General features: G+C 35.6%; 1 protein-coding gene across 36 annotated transcripts in view; it reads right to left on the reverse strand.

Moving 5' to 3' along the window:
* CCDC138 (coiled-coil domain containing 138) overlaps positions 1 to 25,367 on the reverse strand; it is a 74,441-nt gene that overhangs the window by 22,751 nt on the left and 26,323 nt on the right. For 23 of the 36 annotated variants that reach the window (XR_011525871.1, XR_011525870.1, XR_011525869.1 and 20 more), the window contains 2 exons: positions 16,840 to 16,956; positions 6,683 to 6,875 (listed from right to left, as the gene is read on the reverse strand). Coding sequence is in view for 32 of the 36 variants with exons in the window: in XM_008507144.2 (XP_008505366.2) it covers positions 6,683 to 6,875; positions 16,840 to 16,956 (310 nt within the window). In the remaining 4 variants the exon portion in view is untranslated. Of the gene's footprint in view, positions 1 to 6,682; positions 6,876 to 7,456; positions 7,548 to 7,915; positions 8,065 to 16,839; positions 16,957 to 25,367 lie in introns of all 36 variants that reach the window. The other 13 variants (XR_011525868.1, XM_070571941.1, XM_070571940.1 and 10 more) reach the window with 2 other exon arrangements.

Genomic DNA, 25,367 nt, shown 5'->3' on the forward strand with positions numbered 1-25,367 from the left:
GCCCCGGATATGAGAGCAAGCCCAACCAACAACAGGGGGGTCCACCCAGGCTGGCCCGGCTTCCAACCACCCAGCTGAGCTCAGCCCAAATTACCAACCCAAAGAATTGTGAGCTAGTAAATAAAATGGGCATTGTTTTAAGCAACTACATGTTTGGTGGCTTATTATGCAGCAACAGAAGTCTAATGCAGTCTAACAACCTCAATGCTAACCTCAAGTAAAACCAACTCTTTTAAGTTAAATAATAATGTTTACAATGATAGCACCTGGCTTATTAGAAGCTTATGTATGCCAGATTCTTTGATTAACCTTCGCATTAATTATCATTTAATCTTCAAAAAACATTTGTGGTGGAAACAGAAAGAAGTGACCTGTCCAATGTCACACAGCTAGTGATGGGGCTGAGATTCGAACCTTAGTTGTCTGACTCCAGAGTTGAAGTTCTTAACTACTACCTTATACTGCCGTCTTACCAAGTCAATCCTTCCTGTTATCTGAGTATGGCAGTAATTTCTTACATTTCTCTAGGCCTTAAATACAAGCCCATAATTTATAAATATAAATCTGCATAAAGTTGAGGGCCAAGTGTTGAGTAGGGCAGGACAGAACTAGCCTTGATGCACATATTAAAAAAAGAGAGAATATTTGATTAAAAAGACAAATTGTCCCTAAAACAAATAATTCTATCAGATAAGATTATGACCTCTTTTATGATATCTTTACCAAGATAAAATTAGCGTGTACATATTGAAGATTTTATTAATTAAAATGTTTTGACGTTGCTTCCCACATCTACAAACTTATAATTGTTAATGACATGTAACATTCTACTATCCTCATGATGGTGTTGTTAAGGGCCTGATTATTTGGGGTCAAGATATGGGTCCCTTCCATTTGCCTGACCCTCAGTTTGCTCTTCTGTAAAAATGACACACCATTTACCTCATAAGGTTATCGTGGGGAATAAATAAGAAATAACCAGGTGAATGACTAGAAAAATGCCAGCAACTGTGTAAGAACTCATTTAATGTTCATTTCCTTCACTATTCCAATTGTGGATTTGTCAGTTATTTATCCTTATCATTATTACAAACAGCACATTAATACTTTTGAGCTTTTTTCCCTTTTGAATTATTTCCTTGCAATAAATTTTATTAAAGGTTATAATACATTTTGGTGGATCCTGCAGGCAGAAGGCACTTCAAAAACTGTAATTTACAATACTATCAAAATTGTACCTGTTTCCTCTCAATGAAACATTATATTCAATCATTTTACTTTTGTGAGTGTAATAGATATAAGATTATATCTTACACCTAAATTTTATTTCAGAGATTCAACATAGCATAGTGATTAAGAGTGCAGGCTTAACTTCTCTATGCCTCAACTCTCCCATTCATAAAATTGAGATATCACTAACATCTCATAACCTTGTTGTAAGAATTAAATGAGTTAGTATATGTAGAGTGCTAAGCCCATATCATAGTGAGCACAAGCTAATTGTTTGCTATTACTATCATTTCTTTGATTATCTCAGGAAGCGTATGCTCTTAGGAAGTCACAGCAGGGTCAAGAGGCTAGGCTTTAGCAATCGATAGGGCTGGGCTGAATCAGACTCTGTCAAATACTGGTTATGCGGCCTTGGCACAATTATGTAACTTCTGTAAACTAATAACCACTAATACGGGGATAATATTCAGAGATAATGTATAAAGGGCTTAGCACTATAGTGTCAAACTCACACCAAGTATTATCATCTATGTTCATTCTTATGAACAATCTACTTCCACTAGCCAGTCAATGGAAACCAGGTATTAATGTTACAGATCTATATATCTGGGTTATTAAGCACTTAATATTATGTTTATTATCCAACACATTTATCTATCTCCTCCTTATTTTTTCTATTAAATTTATCCATCTTGCAACTGATACTTCTATTTTATAAATAGGAAATATCTTCTTACCAGAGTTAAGACAAGCCTATTGTTCTGATTTAAGAGTATTTCTTATGTTTCAATTTTTAGTTCTCCCAGAATTTGTTGCAGTGCATAAGACAGTATATCTAAATTTTATTTTTCTCCATACTTCTAATCATTTATCCTAATAGTATTTACTAGATGTCATTTTCCTTTCTTGGCTCTTTTACTTGGCTTGCTTTGCTGTATCCCAAAATTATACAAACTGAGATCCAACAGCCTCCCTTCAACCCTCAGCCTGCTGAACCTCTCTGGAGCATCTGACACTGAAGGCAGAAAACACAAGGTCAAAAAGGAATCCACTGATCAGCTCTGGAATTTGATACTGACGTGAATTTGGAGCCACACACCTTTCTTAACATTAATTTTCTCTCCCTGAAACACAGGGGTAGGAAAGTGTTCCTCAGGGTAATGTGAATCTTCCTAAGTTATTACAATAGCACTTCATAAACTGTCAGATGGCATTTCCCAAATTGTCTTCTTCAGAAAACTAGTCCTGTATATTGCTCTTCCACAAAGGGTTTGGAAGTTTAAGGTTGGGAAGTGCTGCATACAGTATATTTGAGTTTTAGAGATTCATAATGCCAATCTTCTTTTTTTTTTTTAACTTCTTCTTCCCCCTAAAGTCCCCAAGTACATAGTTGTATATTCTAGTTGTGGTTGTGCTATGTGGGACACCGCTTCAGCACGGCCTGATGAGTGCTGCCATGTTCGGGTCCAGGATCCAAACCAGCAAAATCCCAGGCCACAGGAGCACAGCGTGCAAACTTAACCACTCGGCCACGGGGCTGGCCCCTTAACAAATTTTTAAATTTTTATTCTAGCTCTCCAAGTTTGTCTAATATTTGTCTAATAGTATTTGTCCAATATTAAATTAGACCTAAAAGATTACTTTCAACAACCAATTTATATACTAATAGCTCTAGACTTTCCCTAGGTGATTTTAAAAGCTTTAAGACATATTTCTAAGTGAATTTTGAGTGATGTCTCAGATATTTCTTTAAAAAAATTTTTAATCAATTTTCACAATCAAAAAAAACACCTAAATTTTTCAAACTAAGTAGCATCAATTCTATATTCACATATTTAGATGAAAGGTAACATAAATGTGGATGTTTCTTAAAGTTTCTTGAAGTAAACAATGGAGAATTATTTAGTGGGATTTTTCAACTTCCATTTTATATCCTAAAGTTAAGATTCTATTTAAAAATACACACTTCTCAGAAATACCCACCAATAACACAAAACCTGACTAAAGACTATCAGAAGTTGTCTATCTTCTCACAAAGACTTTACCAAAAAGGGTACAGGATAGAGAAATGCTTACAGCAGTTTTCTAAAGAGGCACTCTGGCTGAAAAGGAACTTAAATTTTTAAAAATTAAAATAACTTAGAAATTGGACAAAATTCATAAGAAAAACAAATGAGACAGTTACGAAGTGACTAGGATGGGTTATTATGGTAACTCTGGCTAGAGCCGTTGTTTACTATCAATTACCAGAGCTTAAAATTCTCTAGGTATTGTGTCAATATGAATAAATCGCGAACGCATTGTTGAGTGAAAATAGTAACTTGTAGAAAAACATGGTAAAACAGAATTTGTATGTTGCAAGAGAAGACAAACCAAAAGCAATGTTTTTAGAGGTTCACATAAACAGCACTGGAGGACCATCTGTGAGCCCACCATGGTTTCACTTTTGATAACGCATTGGTCTTCCCGCATGCCAACCTCATTCACAATCCCAAGCATTTGCTCATATTGTTCCGTCAGGAATGGCCTTTCTCTTTATTTTCTGCCTATGAAATCCTACATACCCTTGATGGTCCAGCTCAAATGCTCACTCCTTTATAATAAACCCTCTCCTGATCCCCTCTCTCATACCACCAGAAGTAACTTATCATTTCTCTCTTACCAGTAGTACACTATTTAAACTTCTAGTATGTCATTAATTATAAGATGAAGCAGAAGACAATATTTACAATCTACTTAACCACTAGATTCTAATGTCTTTGAGAGCAAGGACTGTCTTATGATTCTTCCTATGTTCTTAAAAACATGATTTGCAAGGCCAGCACCGTGGCTGAGTGGTTAAGTTTGCACACTGCTTCGGCGGCCCAGGATTCACCAGTTCAGATCCTGGGCACGGATCTATACACCACTCGTCAGGCCATGCTATGGCAGCATCCCATGCAGAGGATATACAACTATGTACGTATACAACTATGTATTAGAGCTTTGGGAAGAAAAAAAAAAGAGGAAGACTGGCAATAGATGTTAGCTCAAGGCCAACCTACCTTACCAAAAAAAAAAACCAAAACACTGACTTATACAAGGAGGCAATCATTAATTCAGTAAGTATATATGAAATGAAAATCTTGTGTCACTTCTGGACTTACTATTTCTATTGTCCTATTTTGATGTTTGAAATCAATTATTACTCATTTTTTATTAGTATATGTCACAATTATTTTAAAATCTACTAAGGCAAGCCTCTGTCCCAGTGTTGTTGTTTTACTTGTTTTAAATTATCATATTCATTGCAAATATTTTTGAAATCAACTTTCCTACCACTTTCTCAACTTACACAAACTATACTGGAATTTTAGTTAGTATTATTCCACTAAGCCACTTGAGGTATGTTAAAGTTTTTAATACACTTGGTCTTCCCAGGTAAGAAGTATAAAAGTCCTTTATTTCTGCCATTTAACTTCAGACATAATCTTTACTAACCTGTTCATTCACCCACTATTTACTCATATCTTTATTTATGCCCTGTTATATTTCAAAGGATAAGGTTCCACACACACATTCGATCAATATCTGGATTTTATATCTTTTGTTTTGCTTACACGAACACGACTTTTTTCCCACATATATTATGGCTGCTTATTACTGACAGTCATAGTAGTAATACTATAGTCGTAGGTAGTCATACATAGTCATGATAGTATTGAAAGTCAATAGATTTTTGTCAATTTCCTCTGGAGCTTATTTTTTGAAACACAAATTATATCTTAGTCCATTCAGGCTGCTATAACAAAATATCAGAGACTGGGTAGCTTATAAACAACAGAAATTTATTGCATATAGTTCTGGAGGCTTGAAGTCCAACTCAACAGCATCAGCATGGTGGCATTCTGGTGTAGGCCCTCTTCCTGGTTCACAGCGGGCGCCTTCTCCCTGTGTCCTCACATGGTGGAAGGGGCTAGGGATTTCTGTGCACTCTCTTTCATAAGGGCACTAATCCCATTCATGAGGGCTCCACTGTCATGACCTAAGTATGTCGCAAAGGCCCCCCTCCTAATACCATCATCTCTGGGGGTTAGGATTACACCATATGAATTCTGGGGGGACACAAATATTCAGACATAGCACACTATATTCAGTAAATCTCTCAGCCAGTTTCTTTGAATGTCCTTGATTTATATAGTTAGAGTAGCCAAGAATTAATAGTTTTCTCTATTCCTTTCAACATTCATCCTTCATTTTTTATGGCTCATTGCCGATGATCAGCATGCCCAATACTGTTTTACACAAAAGTGGTGACAGGGAGCACCTAATTTCCTCCTGTTTTATTTCTCTATTTCATTAGTCTTATCAGTACTTAATGTTATATTTATCAAATGATGTTGATATGTGGTGAACTTTATTTTGGACTAATATCCCCTTCTCACAAATGACCTTTCAAACAATTATCACCCAATCTGTTATAACTTTAAGAACCATAACCATAAGGAAGAAAATAACGAAGAACACAAAGTTATAGTTTTGTTTTGCTTTGCTTTAATTTCATACAAATCAGGAGTAACTAAACAGAACATATTTCACAGAAAATAGTCAAATGAAATTATTGCCACTGCCCACTTAAAAAAAATGACCAGATTGGGTTATATAATTTAACAAAGAGGGAAGATAGAAAGATTGTATAGTTATTGTTTGACTACACTGGTATGACTTACTTTAACAAAATTTTCATATTTAATAACCCAAAAAGGGAACTACTTATGGCTATATATCAAAACTGTATTAAAAATGATTAACTATTTTTAATTCATTCACTTCCTTATTCACTATTATATATCAAGCACTATACTACGTACAGGGGGACACAAAGGCAACTTTTTCCTCAGTAAACTTATAAACTAGTGTAGAGATTGACAAACTTTTTCTGTAAAGGGCCACATAATAACATTACAGACTTTGGGAGCTACACACTTTCTGCTAACTGCTCAGCTCTATCATTGTAAGGCAAAAACAGTCACAGATAATAGGTAACAAATGAGCATGGATATGTTCAAATAAAACTTTACAAAATAGGTGGTGGGGGCCAGATTTTCTCCATTGGCTATAGTTTGCCAACACCTACTCTAGTGGAAAATAATTTAAAAAACAGGAAAATTTCAACACTCTATGGTAAACACTATATGGTAAATAGTGGGAAGCAAAGGTTGCTATAGGAACAAGAGCTAAGAGAATCAACAAAGGCTTCCAGGAGGGGGCAACCATCCGACTGATGACTCTATTTCCCCAAATTCAGCGACTAAAAGTAGTTTTCTGTAATGTGCCACCATTATAAAACAACTTAAAATCTAATTCTGAAAATGCAAAACATATTTGACTACATAAGAATTGCTTCATTATCATAGTATTCTCTTCTAGCTGTTTACAGAAAATTATACCATAAGCATATTTGAAAGCTTACCTTGAGTGACTGTTTTGAGAACAATTAAAGTTGATAAGAATCTCACTGGTAAATTGGAACTCTTAAAAAAAGCAGCTGTCTTTGGTTTATTCTCCACAGAATGTTCTGAAGAATTATCCGGCATTCCCTTAGTTACTACTCCTTTGAACAGGTCTTCACCCAATCTCCTCAATGTTGATGTCATAGTTGTATGCTGTTAAAAATATGTACCATCTTAGTATACTTATTCATGTCCAGAAAATACATATTTTGAATACTACAATCAAACTTGTGACCTAAAAATGACTCAATTTTTGGCTAATTAAAAAAGTAAAGTGGATGTGCAATATTGCTAAGTATTAATTTTACAATCAACTTTTAAAAATTATGATATATTTTTCTAAAAGAAATAGGCATCTATTAGAAACAGAAAAATTAAGAAATTAGAAAGTTATTTTCTAAGAATAAAATTAGAATAGAGACAAGATTCAATTTCAAAACATTTAAGAACAGAAGATCATGATATATTTCTGACATAGAGAAATCAAAGAAAGGAGGTAGATGCTATGGCTCTTTATTGCTCCACCACTCCTGACAACTGGCATGACTAGCTTACAAAGTCATGATCTGGGGCCTCAGTGCTTTACAGCTCAATGTGACTATAAATGTCACAACTTACATGAGTTTTAATAATTTCAGAAGAATAAAATCCTGGGTTAGAATCACGGCTAATTCTCATGGAGAACAAATTAAAGCAAGAAAATGGGCAAAACAGAAATAATGGCATATAAGTACCTCTAAAATAATGTAGACTCTTACAGTATTCCACAGAGACAAAGGGGCAGAGAATCTGTTTGAAGAAATAATAGCTGAAAACGTTCCTAACCTAAGGAAACAAACCAACATCCAGGTACTGTAAACACAAAGAGCACCAAACTAGAGAAATCCAAAGAGGCCCACGTGAAGACATTAAAATTACAGTATCAAGAATTAAAAATAAAGAGAGGATCCTAAAATCTGCAGGAGAAAGGCAACAAGTTAAATACAAAGGAAACAACATAAGGCTATCAGATGACTTCTCAGCAGAAACATTACAGGCTAGAAAGAAGTGGCACAATATGTTCAAAGTGCTGAAAGGAAAAAACCAACAGCCAAGAATACTCTACCCAGCAAGGCTATCATTCAGAACGGAAAGACAGATAGAGAGTCTTACAGACAAGCACAAACCAAAGGAGTTTATCACCAATAACTAGCCTTATAAGAAATGTTGGGGCCAGCCCAGTGGCGCAGCGGTTAAGCGTGCACATTCCATTTCGGTGGCCTGGGGTTCGCCAGTTCGGATCCCGGGTGCAGACATGGCACCGCTTGGTATGCCATGCTGTGGTAGACGTCCCACGTATAAACTAGAGGAAGATGGGCACGGATGTTAGCTCAGGGCCAATCTTTCTCAGCAGAAAGAGGAGGGCTGGCAGCAGTTAGCTCAGGGCTAACCTTCCTCAAAAAAAAAAGGAAAGAAAAAGAAATGCTAAGGGACTTAGTAAGCAGAAAAGACCACAAATAGGAATAAGAAAATTATCCAAAAAAACCCCAAAAACAAAACAATAAAATCACTGGTAAGGGCAAATATACAATAAAGGTAGCAGATCAACCACCTAAAAAGCTAAAATGAAGGTCAAAAGATGAAAGTATTACAATTATCTATTTCTGTAATAAGAGTGTAATGGGTACATATGCACAAAAAAGATATTAGATATGATATAAAAAACAAAATGTGGGAGGAGCATAAAAGAGAAGAGCTTTTAGCAAGAGGTCAAACTTAAGAGATCATTAACTTAATATACATTGCTATATAGGTAGATTGTTATATACAAACCTTATGATAATCACAAACCAGAAACCTAGAATAAACACACAAATAATTAAGAGAAAGGAACCCAAATATAATACTAAAGAAAGTGATAAAACCACAAGGGGAGAGAGCAAGAGAAGAAAGGAAGAGAGAAGTACTAAAATACCCACAAAAAAGTAACAAAATGGCAAAAGCTACTTTAAATGTCAATGGACTAAATGCTCCAATCAAAAGACACAGGGTGGCTTATTGGATAAAAAAACAAGACCCATACATATGCTGCATACACGAGACACACTTCAGGGGCCAGCCTGGTGCTGCAGTGGTTGAGTTCATACGTTCTGCTTCAGTGACCCAGTGTTCACCAGTTTGGATCCTGGGTGTGGACATGGCACCGCTTGGCAAGCCATGCTGTGGTAGGCATCCCACATATAAAGTAGAGGAAGATGGGCAAGATGTTAGCTCAGGGCCAGTCTTCCTCAGCAAAAACAGGAGGATTGGCAGGAGATGTTAGCTCAGGGCTAATCTTCCTCAAAAATACACCCCAAAAAAACGAGACACATTTTAGACCTAAAAACACTCACAAAACAAAGAGAAGGGATGGAAAAACATACTCTATGCAAATGGCAAAGAAAAGAAAGATGGGGTAGCAATACACATATAAGACAAAATAGACTTTAAAACAAAAACTGTAACAAGAGACAAAGAAGAGCACTACATAATGATGAAGGGAACAATCCAACAAGAGGACATAACACTTGTAAATATCTAGGCACCCAACAAAGGAGCACCTAAATATATAAACAACTATTAACAGAAGAAATAATAACAAAAGGAGAAATAGACAGTAACACAATAATAGTAGAGGATTTCAACACTCCACTTACACCAATGGATACATCATCCCAACAGAAGATCAATAAGGAAACAATGGCCTTAAATGGCACATTAGATCAGATGGACTTAGTAGATATACGCAGAACATTCAATCCAAAAACCGTAGAACACACATTCTTTTCGAATGCACATGGAACATTCTCCAGGACAGATCACATGTGAAGCCACAACACAAATCTCAATAAATTTAAGAAGACTGAAGTAATATCAAACATCTTTTCTGACCACAACAGTATGAAACTATAAAACAACTAGAGGAAGAAAACTGGAAAAGGCACAAATATGTGAAGATTAAACAAAATGCGACTGAAAATGATTGGGTCAGTAAAGAACTAAAAGGAGAAATAAAAAAATACCTGGAGACAAATGAAAATGAAAATATGACATGCCAAAATGTATGGGATACAGCAAAAGCAGTTCTAAGAGGGAAGTTTACAGCAATACAGGCCTACCTAAACAAACAAGAAAAATCTCAAATAAATAATGTTATACTATACCTACAAAAGTAGAAAAAGAACAAACAAAGCCCAAAGTCAGTAGAAGCAGGGAAATAATAAAAATTAGAGCAGAAATAAATGAAATACGGACTAAAAACAAATTGGGTCAATGAAACTAAGAACTAGTTCTTTGAGAAGATAAAGAAAACTGACAAACCCTTGGCCAGACTCACTAAGAAAATAAGAGAGAAGGTGCAAATAAATAGAATTAAAAATGAAAGAGGAGAAATTACACTGGATACCACAGAAATACAAAGGATTATAAGAGAATACTATGATAAACTGTATGCCAACAAACTGGATAACCAAGAAGAAATGGATAAATTCTTAGACTCATACAACCTCCTAAAACTGAATCAAGAACAAACAGAGAATCTCAATAGACCAATCAAAAGTAAAGAGATTGAAACAGCAATCAAAAATCTCCCAAAAAACAAAAGTGCAGGACCAGATGGCTTCTCCGGCGAATTCCACCAAACATTCAAAGAGTTAATACCTATGATTCTCAAACGATTCCAAAAATTTGAAGAAGATGGAATGCTTCCTAACTCATTCTATGAGGCCAACATTACCCTGATAACCAAAATCAGACAAGAACAACACAAAGAAGGAAAGTTAAAAGCCAATATCGCTGATGAACATAGATGCAAAAATCCTCAACAAGACATTGGCAAATCAAATACAGCAATACATTAAAAGGATCACACTATACCAGGAAGGCAGAGATAGTTTAACATCCACAAATCAATCGATGAGATTCAACATATTAACAAAATGAGAAATAAAAAATCAAATGATCATCACAATAGATGCAGAGAAAGTATATGACAAGATCCAACAGCCATTTATGAAAAACTCTCAACAAACTGGGAATAGAAGGAAAATACATCAACATAATAAAGGCCATAGGTGACAAACACACAGCCAACATCATACTCAACCATGGAAAACTGAAAGCCATCTCTGTGAGAACAGGAACAAGACAAGGTCGCCCACTCTCGCCACTCCTACTCAACACAGTAGCGGAGGTTTTGGCCAGAGCAATCAGGCAAGAAAAAGAAGTAAAAGTAATCCAAATTGGAAAGGAAGAAGTGACACTCTGTTTGCAGATGACATAATTCTATATATGGGAAACTCTAAGGAACCAACATAAAACTATTAGAAATAATCACCAACTACAGCAAAGTTGCAGGGTACAAAATCAACCTACAAAAATCAGTTGCATTTCTGTATACTAATAACGAACTAGCAGAAAGAGAAGTCAAGATTACAATCCCATTTACAATTGCAACAAACAGAATAAAATATCTAGGAATAAATTTAACTAAGGAGGTGAAAGACCTATATCCTGAAAACTAAGACATTATTGAAAGAAATCAAAGAAGCTACAAAGAAATGGGAAGATATTCCATGCTCATGGATTGGAAGAATAAACATAGTTAAAATGTCCACATACCTAGAGCAATCTATAGATTCAATGCAATCTCAACAGGAATCTCAATGACATCCTGCACAGAAATAGAACAAAGAATCCTAACATTTATATGGAACAACAAAAGACCTCGAGTAGCCAAAGCAATCCTGAGGGAAAAAAACAAAGCTGGAGGCAGCATAATCCATGACTTCAAAATATACAACAAAGTTGTAGTAATCAAAACAGCATGGTACTGGCACAAAAACAGACACACAGATCAATGGAACAGAATTGAAAGCCCGGAAAGAAAACCACACACCTATGGACAGCTAATATTCGACAAAGGAGCCAAGAACATACAATGGAGAAAGTAAAGTCTCTTTAATAAATGGTGTTGGGAAATCTTGACAGCCACATGCCAAAGAATGAAAGCAGACCATTATCTTACACCATAAACAAAAATTAACTCAAAATGGATTAAAGACTAGAATGTAAGACCTGAAACCATAAAACTCCTAGAACAAAAAAAATAGGCAGTACACTCTCTGTCACTGGTCTTAGCAGCATCTTGTTGAACACCATGTCTACTCAAGCAAGGGAAAAAAAGGAAAAAATAAACAAATGGGACTACATCAGATTAAAAAGCTTCTGCAAGGCAAAGGAAACCATGAACAAAACGAAAAGACAACCCGCCAACTGGGAGAAAATATTTGCAAATCATATATCTGGCAAGGAGTTAATCTCTAAAATACATAAAGAACTCATACAAGTTAACAACAAAATAACAAACTACCCCATCAAAAAATGGGCATAGGACATGAACAGACATTTTTACAAAGAAGGTATACAGATGGCCATCAAGCACATGAAAAGATGTTCAACATCACAAATTATTAGGGAAACGCAAATCAAAACTACACTGAGACATCACCTTACACTTGTTAGAATGGCTATAATCAACAAGATGAAAAACAACAAATGTTGGCGAGGATATGGAGAAAAGGGAACCCTCATGGGAATGCAAACTGGTGCAACCACAATGGAAAACAGTATGGAGATTTCTCAAAAAATTAAAAATAGAAATACCACACAAGCCAGCTATCCTACCACTGGGTATATATCCAAGGAACATGAAATCAACAATACAAAGAGATTTATGCATTCATATGTTCACTGCAGCATTATTCACAATAGCCAAGATGTGGAAGCAACACAAGCACCCATCAACTGATGAATGGATAAAGAAGATGTGATATATATACAATGGAATACTACTCAGCCATAAAAAAGGACAAATCACCCCATTTGCAACAACATGGATGGACCTTGAGGGTATTATGTTAAGTGAAACAAACCAGACAGAGAAAGACAAATACCGTATGATTTCAGTCACATGTGGAAGATAAACAAACACAGGGATAAAGAGAATAGATTACCAAAGGTGAAAGGGGTGGGGAGGTCGGCAAAAGGGGTAAAGGGGAATATATGTATAGTGATGGGTAAAAACTAGACTGTTAGTGGTGAGTACGATGTAGTCTTTACAAAAACTGACATATAATAATATACACCTGAAATTACACAATGTCATAATCCATTATGACCTCAATAAAATAATTTTTTTTAAAAATAAAAAAACCGGGGCTGGCCTGGTGGCACAGCAGTTAAGTGCACACATTCTGCTTCAGGCGCCCAGGGTTTGCTGGTTTGGATCCCGGGTGTGGACATGGCACTGCTTGGCAAGCCATGCTGTGGTAGGCATCCCACATATAAAGTAGAGGAAGATGGGCATGAATGTTAGCTCACGGCCAGTCTTCATCAGCAAAAAGAGGAGCATTGGCAGCAGATACCAGCTCATGGCTAATCTTTCTCAAAAATAAATAAATAAATAAAATTAAAAAACCATAAAAGGCAGGAAAAGAGTGGAAGAACAAATGTCAATGAACAGAAAGTAAAAATATGGTAGATATTAACCAATGATATCAAAATTACTTTAAAAACAATAGTCAAAATATACCAATCAAAAGAGACTGTCAGAGTAAATCAAAATACAAGACCCAACTATAGATTGTCTTCAAGAAAACCACTTTAAATATAAAGACACATTTATTGAATGTAAATGGATAGAAAAATACACCATGCTAACATTAAGCAAAAGAAAGCTGGAATAGCCATATTAATTTCAGACAAAACAGAGTTGAGAGCAAGGAGAGCTACCAGGGAAAAGAGGGGCATTACATAATGATAAAAGGGTCAATTCTCCAAGAATATATAATAGTATCTTGGGTACAGCAATTACTTTTTTTTATTTTTATTTTTTTATTTATTTTTTTAAAGATTTTATTTTTTCCTTTTTCTCCCCAAAGCCCCCCGGTACATAGTTGTATATTCTTCGTTGTGGGTCCTTCTAGTTGTGGCATGTGGGACGCTGCCTCAGCGTGGTTTGATGAGCAGTGCCATGTCCGTTCCCAGGATTCGAACCAACGAAACACTGGGCCGCCTACAGCGGAGCGCGCGAACTTAACCACTCGGCCACGGGGCCAGCCCCTCAGCAATTACTTTTTAGATACAACACCAAAGGAACAATCCATGAAAAAAAATTGATAAGCTGGACATTCTTAAAACAAAAAACTCCTGCTCTGCCAAAGACACTGTCAAGAGAATAAGACAAGTCATAGATTGGGAGGAGAAAATATTTGCAAAAGACATAGCTGATAAATAAAAGACTGTTATCCAAAATATAGAAAGAATTCTAAAAACTCAACAATAAGAAAACAAACAAACCAATTAAAAAACGGGCAGAGGACCTGGACAAAGTAAGATATACAGATGGCAAACAGACATATGAAAAGATGTTCACAAGTGTATTTCATTAGGCAATTGCAAATTAAAACTATGAGACACCAGTACACAACTATTAGAATGACCAAAACCCAAAACACTGACAACACCGAACGTTGATGAGGATGTGGAACAACAAAAACTCTTTCATTGTTGCTAGAAATGAAAAATAGCACAGCAACTCTGGAAGGCAGTTTGCAGTTAAAAAACTACACATACTCTTGCCATATTATCCAACAAGCATGCTCCTTGGTAATTACTCAAAGGAGTTGAAAACTTACGTCCACACAAAAACCTGCACATGGATGTTTATAGCACTTTTATTCATATTTGCCAAAATTTGGAAGCAATCAAGATGTCCTTCAGCAGGTGAGTGGATAAATAAACTGTGGCACATCAACAATGGAATATTATTCAGTACTGAAAAGAAATGAGCTATCCAACCATGAAAAGACATGTAGGAACCTTAAATACATATTGCTAAGTGAAAGAAGCCCATCTGAAAAGTCTAGATACTGTATGATTCCAACCATATGACAAGCTGTAAAAGGCAAAGCTGGGGCCAGCCCCGTGGCCAAGTGGTTGAATTCATGCGCTCCACTTCAGTGGACCAGGGTTTTACCAGTTCAGATGCTGGGCATGGACATGGCACCGCTCATCAAGCCATGTTGAGGCGGTGTTTCACAAGCCACAACCAGAGGCACTCACAACTAGAATATACAACTATGTACTGGGGGGCTTTGAGGAGAAGAAGAAGAAAAAGAAGATTGGCAACAGTTGTTAGCTCAGGTGCCAATCTTTAAAAAAAAAAATAACAAGGCAAAGCTATGGAGACATTAAAAGGATTAGTGATTTCCAGGAGTTAGGGGTTTGGGAGGCATGAAAAGGCAGAGCACAGAGGACTTTTAGGGCAAACTATTTTTAGAATCAAATTATTCTGTATGATATGATAATGGTGGTTATATGCCATTATACAGTTGTCAAAACCCACAGAAGGTAAAACACCAAGAGTGAATCCTAATGTAATCTATGGACTTTGAGCAATAATGACGTGTAGGTGTAGGTTCATTGATCATAACAAATGTCCCACTCTGGTGAGGGATGTTGACAGTGGTGGAGGTACGCATGTGTGAGGGTAGGGAGTATATGGGAAATCTCTGCGCTCAATTTTGCTATGAACCTAAACCTGATCTAAAAAATAAAGTCCATATATAAATTTAAAAAAAGCAACATGAGAAATCTTTATGGTGACGGAATTGTTCTATTATCTTCACTGTATCACTGTCAATATTGTGGTTGTGACATTATACTAGTTTTACAAAATGTTGCCATTGGGGGAAACTGGACAAAGGATACAAGGATCTCTCTGTATTAGTTCTTATGACTATAGGTGAACCTATAATTATCTCAAAATAAAAAGCTTAATTTAAAAAGTACATGCAATTAGACAATTATTAAAACTAAAATATTAGAAATCCATCAATAAATGTTGAATAAATAGAGAGGGGCAAGAACACTACTTTTTACTGCAAAAGTAGATGCAGGCTGGCAGTACTGTCTAAAACAGCACATAGAGTGGGGTACTGAGTATATATTTGAAGACAACAAAAATAAACTAAATTACCTGAAAGAAAAGGAGAAAAACATTTGGAAGGAAGGTAAAACAAAATTTCATTCAATTTTGTGAGTTTAGCCTTTTGTGGCTAAAAGCAAGCATTCACCCAATCATTTTCTGAAACCATTATACAAACAGCAAAATCAAACAGATTGTAAAAAGAAGACAGTGACATTAACAATCTGATAATTTATATAGTGTTGGTGAGGTACATAGTTAAGATCAACAAATTAAAAATTATATTCTCTGCACACTCTGAATATGCAAGCACATACACACACACGCTCCTGTACTTATCCATGTACACCAGAGGCAAAACGTTTAGGATATCACCTCAGGAAAAGGCATCTTTCCTTAACTTCAACCATCACACTACTCAATACTACTTAATCATCAGCACTGCACTGAGCAGTTTACTTGTGTGCTTCCTAAGTTCCACAGGACCAAGATTAAACTACACAAGCACAAATTTGTTTTTCACCTTTCTTAACCAACTGAAAGCTAGAACAGCATTTATCAATACTAACTAGGGAAATAAAATTTAACAAACTCACTACAATTCATAGAACAAATGGCTACATATGCATGTCATAATTTGAATTAAATGACCCTTATATAAGTAGGTAATACATACCATTATTTTATGAAAAGCTGAAATAATTTTGTCTTTGATTAGGTTATCCTAATAATCATTGTCCCATTCAGTTAGTGTATATTTATTAGCATAAACAGACCAAATGCTTAATTTACATTACTGTTAGTAGAATGTGAAAAATTATAAATTAAACAATGGGGGTGGCAGTTGGTTTTAACAATAATCTAACAGCAAAACTCCTAATTTATACAATTCTGAAACTCAAAAAACAATGTTATATATTGAATCTAATATACAGCATTGAGACATAAGATATATAAAAGGAGAAAGAAAAGAAAGCAGTGAATAAAGCAAGGGAAGCAAGGAGAAGTCCTAAAATAAAAATAGAAGACATGCAAAAAAAAAAACCGTGAAAGATCAAGAGAATAATGCTAACACAGTGTTATTTAAAGACAGACTCATTAATCATTTACCTGTGTTCCAGCATCCAGCTGCCTTACAGACCAATATAAAAATTTTACAAAAGGCTCATGAAGTTTGGCACTCACAAATGGCATCCACTGTAGCTGCTCTGTCAACACAGGCAAAAGCTAAAGATAAAATGATGGAAAATATAAATGCACAGTATTTTTAGATGTCTGAAATCAATTACCATAATTTTCCAAAAATTATTTTTTTCCAAAAGAAAAAAAAAGCTCTCTAACAAAAGACAGTCACTTTAAAATCATAAACAATACAATATGGAAATACGTATTTGAAAATTTAAATATCTATTTCCTTTGACCCAGCAACAGCACATCTAGGATTTTCAGATCAACCTATACAAACATACTCTCTGAATCTTAAATGGTTAAATAAATTTATGGTGCATATATTATCATTAAAAATGATAATGGCATCTATATTTATTGCCATGGCATATTCCGGGGCAACAAAAGCAGGTTAAAAAGAACAAGTGTAATAAGATCTCATTTATATGAAATATGTCTACATGAATTTATATTGAAAAAAGATATACGAAAGGATGTTTTAAACAACAGTGAGATTTTAATAATTGGGGTGATATATACTTTCCTCTTTTTTGTCTGTTTTGCATAAATATCTTAATAATTAATGTCAATTTGTAAAAATAATAATGTGCCACTTAATGATAGGGATACATTCTGAGAAAGGCGTCATCAGGCGAGTGTGCCATTGTGCAAACATCCTTACTTACACAAACCTAGATGGCCTACTACACGCTTAGGCTATATGGTACTAGTCTTATGGGACCACTGTCATATACGTAGTCTGTCATTGACTGAAACATCATTATGCAGCACATGACTGTACATATATTCTGAAAAGATGTTTATCAATGTTGCTTCAAGAGTATGTCATTTTGCTAAAAGACTTCAAGACCATAAAGATATATTCTAAGCATCTGGTGGAATAACCCCAATTCCAGTACGGTAGCCTAAGAAAATAACCTAAACTATACCCCTCCAAAAGCACATGCACAGAAGTATTTGTCACATTGTTTATAAGAATAAATACGTGAAAATAACTTAATTGCCTAGCAATAAGGAAATGGTTAAATCAGGTGTATATACACTCAGTGGGCTAAAGATTATGAACAAAATGAAAAATATTAATAATAAATTAAATAAAACAGTAACAGCTAGGATACAAAATCATATGTAACTGGGCCACAGATGTGATAAATAAGGTATGAAAATAAACATGAGTTTGGAAGGACATAAGTGATCTTTCAGAGCAAAAACTAGATACTGCTGACCACTCCTTCCTTTTGAAATACTCTCCTTGGCTTCTGTGACACCAATTTCTCCTAATTTTCCCTCTACTTCTCTGGTCAGTATCAGTCTCTTTTGCTGGTTCATCCTCATTCACCTTATCATTAAATGTTGCCATTCCTTAAATTCGGTATTAGTAAATACAGACTAATGACTCCCATATTTATCTATCTAGCTCAGACCTCTCTGCTGAGCTCTAGTCTGTCATATTTCAGTGCCTACCAGATATTCATTTTGATATCTCAAACTCAACTTGTCTAAAACAAACTTAGCAGATGGAGGAGGCTCAAACCCAGATTTCCTCCAACATTTCCTACGTTGAGTGAATGCTACCAACATTCATCCAGTTGCAAAAGTCAGAAACCTGGAAGCCAATCTGGACACTCCAAGTTTTATACTGGATCCATTACCAAGCCTCATCAAGTTTACCTCCTAAATAGTGCCTTTCTAATTCCATAGTCACCATCTTAATGCAAGTTACTATCTTATTTCACCTCACCTATGTGAGAGCTTCCTAATTCTTTTCCAGCATCTACTCTTGCATCCCTTCAATGCTATCTCCACATAACAGCCAACATGATCCTTTTAAAGCATAAACCTGATCTTATTTTCTCCTTAAAACTCTTAATTGGTTTCCCACTAGTCTAAGTTATTTTCTAGAATGAAATTTCAAGCAAAATTGAAAAATTACACCTTAAGTTGAGAAATATCTAAATTGTACTTTTGTGGATGAATGGAATTTGATAATTACCTACTCTGTTAAGGTCATAATTCCAGCAAAATTTTATATACTTCATTTCCCCCCTCTGTATTTTTATATAAGATTTAAAATTGGTAAAGAATGAAAGTGATTTCAGAGGGAAATCTTTCAAATGGGACTACACTTACGTATACAAGATAAAGTACACAGAATTACCTATAAAGTTTTTCTGCCACAAAACAAGATATGTAACACCACAAAGCAGCATGCGAAAAAATTAAACGTGAGATAGTCAACAGACCCAGGCTCTTCAAAAAGTTATTAGCATAAAAATGTGAAGTGGGGACAGCCCTGGTGGCCTAGTGGTTAAGTTTGGCACGTTCTGCTTTAGCAGCCTGGGTTTGGTTCCCAGGCACGGACCTACACTACTTGTCTGTCAGTGGCCATGCTGTGATGGCAGCTCACATACAAAAAGGAACAAAAAAGAGGAAGATTGGAAACAGATGTTAGCTCAGGGTGAATCTTCCTCAAGGAAAAAAAAAAAAAATGGGGAGGGAAGGAGGAGAGAAAGCAAAGCATCCCAAGTTTAAAGAGACTCAGGAGACAGTAAGACCAAAAGTAACATATAGGCCTGGTTATATGCTGTTTCTGTTGTGGTGGTGATGGTGGTGAATATTTTGGCAATAGCTTTATTGGGATTTAATTCACACACCATAGAATTCACCCATTTAAAGTGTATAATTCAATGATTTTTAATATATTCAGAGTTGTGAAACTATCACCATAGTTTTAGAACATTTTCATCACCTTTCTCCAAAAAACCCTAACCATTAAGTAACTCCAACACTCTGAGCCAACTGTCCCAGCCCTAGGCAACCACTAATCTACTTTCTGTATATAGATTTACCTATTCTGGATTTTTCATATAAATGGAATCCTACAACACTGGGGTCTTTTTTGACTTCACTTGTAATAGTTTCAAAATTCATTCCTGTTGTAGCATGCATCAATACATCATTCCTTTTTGTCAGCAAATAATATTCCACTGTATACATACACCATTTTATTATCCATTTGTCAGCTGATGGACTTTTGGGTTGTTTCCACTTGTTGGCTATCATGAATTGTGCTGCTATGAACATTCATGTACAAATTTGTGTGCACACACACTTTCATTTCTCGAGTACATACCTAGGAGTAGAATTGCTGGCTCATATGGAAAATCCACGTTTAATCTTTTCAGGAACTGCCAGACTATTTTCCAAAGTTGCTATACCATTTTACATTTTTACCACTAGTATATGAGTTCTAATTTCTTCACATCTTGGTCAACACTTAGGGTTATCTGACTTTTCGATTTTAGCCATCCCAGTGGGTATGAAGTCATATATCAATGTGGTTTTGATTCGCATTTCCCAAATTACTATGTTGTTGAGCATCATTTCACGTGCTTATTGACCATTTGTATATAATTCTTAGAGAAATGTCTATTCGGATGCATTGTGCATTTTAATCAGGTTGTCTTTTTTGAGTTGTAAATTTTTTTTTTAATATTCAGGATGGAAGTCCCTTTATCAGATACATGATTTGGAAAATACATTCTCCATTCAGTTGGTTGTTGTTTGACTTGCATGATCGTATCCTTTGAAGCACAAAAGTTAAAACAATGTTTTGACTCAAATTTCACTTTTTAATTAGTTAGAATTTTCTCAACAATGGAGGTTTGCTCGTCTTCTGTTTGGGTCTCAACAACCAATACTTATTGGACATCTGCTTTTATTAAGGCACTGTTAGTGCTAGGGCTGCAAAGAGATACAGAACCCAAACTCATTGTCCAGGCCCACAAAGATCACCATGCTTCAACACTTCCTTCTTTTCCCAGTATTTCCCTTTTTCTCCTCACATCTAGTACTCTAGTCATACAGAACTTTTGCAAACAATTAGAATACACAGCTCTTTTTCCCAATTCCATGTTTTCTCATGTGTTATATTTTCTCCCCCCAACATTACTGAGGTATGATTGACAAATGAAAACTGGATATATTTAAATTGTAAAAAATGACGTCTTGAGGGCCAGTCCAGTGGCACAATGGTTGGGTCTGCGTGCTCTGCTTCAGTGGCCCGGGGTTCGCAGGTTCAGATCCTGGGCATGGACCTAGCACCATTCGTCAGACCACGCTGTGGCAGCATCTCACATAAAATAGAGGAAGACTGGCACAGACATTAGCTCTGCAACAATCTTCCTCAAGCAAAAAGAGGAAGACTTGCAACAGACGTTAGCTCAAAGCCAATCTTCGTCACTCAAAGAAAAAACCACGTTTTCCTATATGTACATACTATGAAATGAATGATTACCACAATCAAGCTAATTAACATATGCATCACCTCACATAGTTACCATTTGGGGAGGTGGGTAAGAACACTTGAGATCCTAACAGCTGCGAGGTGATATCTCACTGAGGTTTTGACTTACATTTCTTTGATGATCAGCGATGTTAATCTTTTCACATACCACTTGGCCATGTGTGCATCTTATTTGGAAAAATGTCTATTCAGATCCTTTACACATTTTTTTCATCAGGTAAGTTTTAAATTTTGATAAAGTCCAATTTATATGTTTGTTTTTCCTTTGGTTCCTTGTGCTTTTTATGTCATATTTAAGAAAACAGTGCCAAATCCAATGGCATGACGATTTACCTGTATGTTTTCTTCCAAGAGTTTTGGACTTTTACCTCTTATGTTTAGGACTTTGATGCACTGTGAAGGTTCATTTCTGGATTTTCAATTCTATTCCCTTGATCTACATATCTACCCTTATGCCAATATCACACTCTACTTGTTACTGCAGCTTTGTAGTAAGATTTAAAATCAGGAAGTGTGAGTCCTCCAACTTTGTCCTTTTTCAAGCTTGTGTTGGATATTCTGGGTCCCTGGCATTTCCATATGAATTTCAAGTCAGCTTATCAATTTCTGCAAAGCAGCCAGTTGGGATTTTAATAAGGGTTATATTGAATATGCAGATCAATTTACGAAGTATTAGCAGCCTACATCTTCTAATCCAGGATTAAGTATGTCATTCCATTTTATTTAGATCTTTTTAATTTCTTTCAACAAGGTTTTGTAGTTTTCAGAGTATGAGTTTTACACTTCTCTTGAACAACTGATTCCTAAGTATTTTCTTATTTTTGATGCTACTGAAAATGGGATTGTTTTTCTTTCTTTTTTTGGGGGGCGGGGGGTGGTTTTGACAAATTTATTGGTACTTTAGTAAAGACATTCACCTCAGTCATTTCTCTCTCCCATCTTGACCTTAGGTTAATATTTCAGTTGAGTCAAGAAAAGAATATGTAAGATGTTATTTTAACATAAATAGTAAAATGGACAAAAACGGAAAGTTTGCCTTTCCATTTAAAGCAAGTTAAATTCAAGTATCTTGATAGAATTAAATCATGTAAGTAAGAACTAATAGCTCTATTTACATTTCCATCGTTTTACTTGGGGCTTACTCTAAACTTAAATGCAAGTGAACACAGTGTTAGGAATATATACAGGCTGCTTCTCTGGAGTTATTACCTATTAAAGAGCTCAGCGAGTAGTTACCAGCAAAAAAGAGTCTGAAGCTGCCTCTAAACTTAAAATTGTAGGAGTTTTCAAGGAATCATTATACTGTATGTTTCTTTTATCTGTGACTACACTTTTTTTTTGAGGAAGATTAGCCCTGAGTTAACTGCTGCCAATCCTCCTCTTTTTGCTGAGGAAGACTGGCCCTAAGCTAACATCCATGCCCACCTTCCTCTACTTTATATGTGGGACACCTACCACAGCATGGCGTGCCAAACGGTGCCATGTCCGCACCTAGGATCAGACCTGGCAAACCCGAGGCCGCCGAGGCAGAACGTGCACACTTACCCACTGCGCCACTGGGCCGGCCCGTCTGTGACTATACTTTTAAAGATGTATTTAACTGTCACATTAAAAGAAATTCATATACAAAAAAAATTTAAAAACCTACAACCCTTAACACATAGATCTAACAAAGTATATGTGGTCAAAGATTCCATAAAATATGCATTTTCTTTCCTTCAATTTTCAGTACCTAAAATGTACTTTTGAGAGGCCACTGGCAAATATGTATACGCTTAAAATAAACCATGCTACTGTATTAAATAAGAATTCTTGCAGTAAGTTAAAACCAAACCGGATTTCACTAGTCACTCAAATGCTTTGACAAAGTTACAGAAAGTGCATCTTTCTCATTCTCCATTGTCATATAATGTTGCGCTTTTTTGGGGTGCATTTATCTCTTTTAAAAAATAAAAGTAGCCAAATATTTAAGTATTTTATATATTTACATTTTTGGTTGTGGTTTATATTTTAAAAGAAAAGCTTCCTTATGATTTGCCTCAAGCTCTGGTGGAGATGCTTACAGAAACTAGCTAATAAAAATCAAGAGAAGCACAACTGAAATACTGACTTACTCTGGTAACAAACGGTTGTTCTTTGAAGACTAATGAAAGTAGACAAGATCCATTAAGGTAAGTGGGCTATTTCAAATACTCAACAGTTTACATAAGATTTTAAAATGTTTTTTAGAAAGAGCTAAGCATCTGTGTCCACTGACAGCAATGCAATACCTGGTTTATCAAGACTTGAAACAAAACCAATGCCTATTAGGAAGAAAGCTATATTTTATCTAATTTACTTTCAGTCAACATTCCACTAACATTTTCCTCCCAATACAATACTCCTTCCTCTCTAAAAGGCTGTTCCTAGGAGCCAGATGGTTTAGGTAAGAAGGGAGTTAAGTTAGAGAGTAACTGCTTGCAGTTGAAGTAGATGATAGGTTTTTGCTTCTCTCTTAATGGGCTAACAGTTGTATCTAAAAAAATATTCCATTCTTAGAAAGATACAATTTCTGATTTTTTGAATTATCTGTAACCTTTGGAAACTAATCACACGAAACTGCAAAATTAGCAAATGTCTTGAAATCTGTATATAAAACATAAATTACCTCTAATTTCAAACTCTCATTTATTAGTATACCACTCAATCTTAAAAAAAAAAAAAAGGCAGCTCCAAAGATAGTCTCATACCATTCTTTAAAAAAGGAAAATGGTTCTTTTTAGCTTGACAGCTGCCCCACACCCAAATTTCAAAACACATTATTTAATTGTCTTGGTCAGGACCTTTCCAACATGAGATTTTACATGTCACTCCCATAGCTTTTGGTTATCAGAAAACCCATGATTCCCTGTATTGCAGGAGTTTGGTCCTGCTGACGCTGATGTATCCCTTCCAATAGCCTTCATCCTCATTTTTGCTTCTGGAGGCATTTCCTCTGGTTCACTATCCATTTTTCTTATTCTTAATCTAACAAATAATATTTATTTGTTCAAAATAGTAACAGCAATGGGGCTGGCCCCGTGGCCGAGTGGTTAAGTTTGTGCGCTCCGCTGCAGGCGGCCTAGTGTTTCGTTAGTTCGAATCCTGGGTGCGGACATGGCACTGCTCATCAGACCACGCTGAGGCAGCGTCCCACATGCCACAACTAGAAGAACCCACAACGAAGAATACACAACTATGTACCAGGGGGCTTTGGGGAGAAAAAGGAAAAAATTAAAAAAAAATCTTCAAAATAGTAACAGCAAGAGGTATTCAGTGATTACATATCTTATGGCTCAATGAAACGAATGACAACAACGTGCTAAGGGATTAGAAGGAGGAACTGGGAACACTGTTATAAGGTATCTGCACTATCTATGAAACGGCTGAGTGTTATCTGAAAGTGGACTTGGATCAGTTGGTAAACATACGCTGCAAACTCAAGGGTAATTGTTAAAAAAAAAGAAAAAAGAAGTATAAGTGATATGCTAAAAGAAAAAAACTCACTCATATAGAAAACTCAATGAAAACCAGAAAAGGCAGAAAAAGTGTGGAAAACAAAAAGAAATAACAAGGACAATAAAAACAGTAACAGAGTACATAGTAATCCAACTATACCAGTATTACTTTGAACATCCATGTTCTAAATACACCAGTTGAAAGACAGGGACTGTCAGAATGAATAATTCAAAAAATATATTTTCCTTCTATTTCTTCTATATCCATTTATTTATTCTATATTTCTGTTTCTTCTATTGAATTAGGTTTGCTAGTACTTCACTGAGGATTTTTTGCGCAAATATTAATCAGGGATATTGGTCTGTAGTTTTATTTTCCTGTGCCTATGCCTATGTCTGGGTTTGGTATCAGGGCAATGCTGGCCTCACAGAGTGAGTGTGGAAGCACTGGTTCCTATTCAACTTTTTGAAAGAGTCTGAGGAGGACTGGGGTGAGTTCTTTAAATGTTTGGTAGAATACTTCAGTGTAGCCATCTGGCACTTGGCTTTTCTTTGTTGGTAATCTTTTTAATTACCGATTCAATCTCCTTACTAGTTACTGCTCTGTTCATATTTTATATATCTTCATGATTCAGTCTTGGTAGGTTCTGTGTTTCTAGGAATTCATC

The sequence above is a fragment of the Equus przewalskii genome, chromosome 14 (genome assembly GCF_037783145.1).
Source record: "Equus przewalskii isolate Varuska chromosome 14, EquPr2, whole genome shotgun sequence".
NCBI classification, from domain to species: domain Eukaryota; kingdom Metazoa; phylum Chordata; class Mammalia; order Perissodactyla; family Equidae; genus Equus; species Equus przewalskii.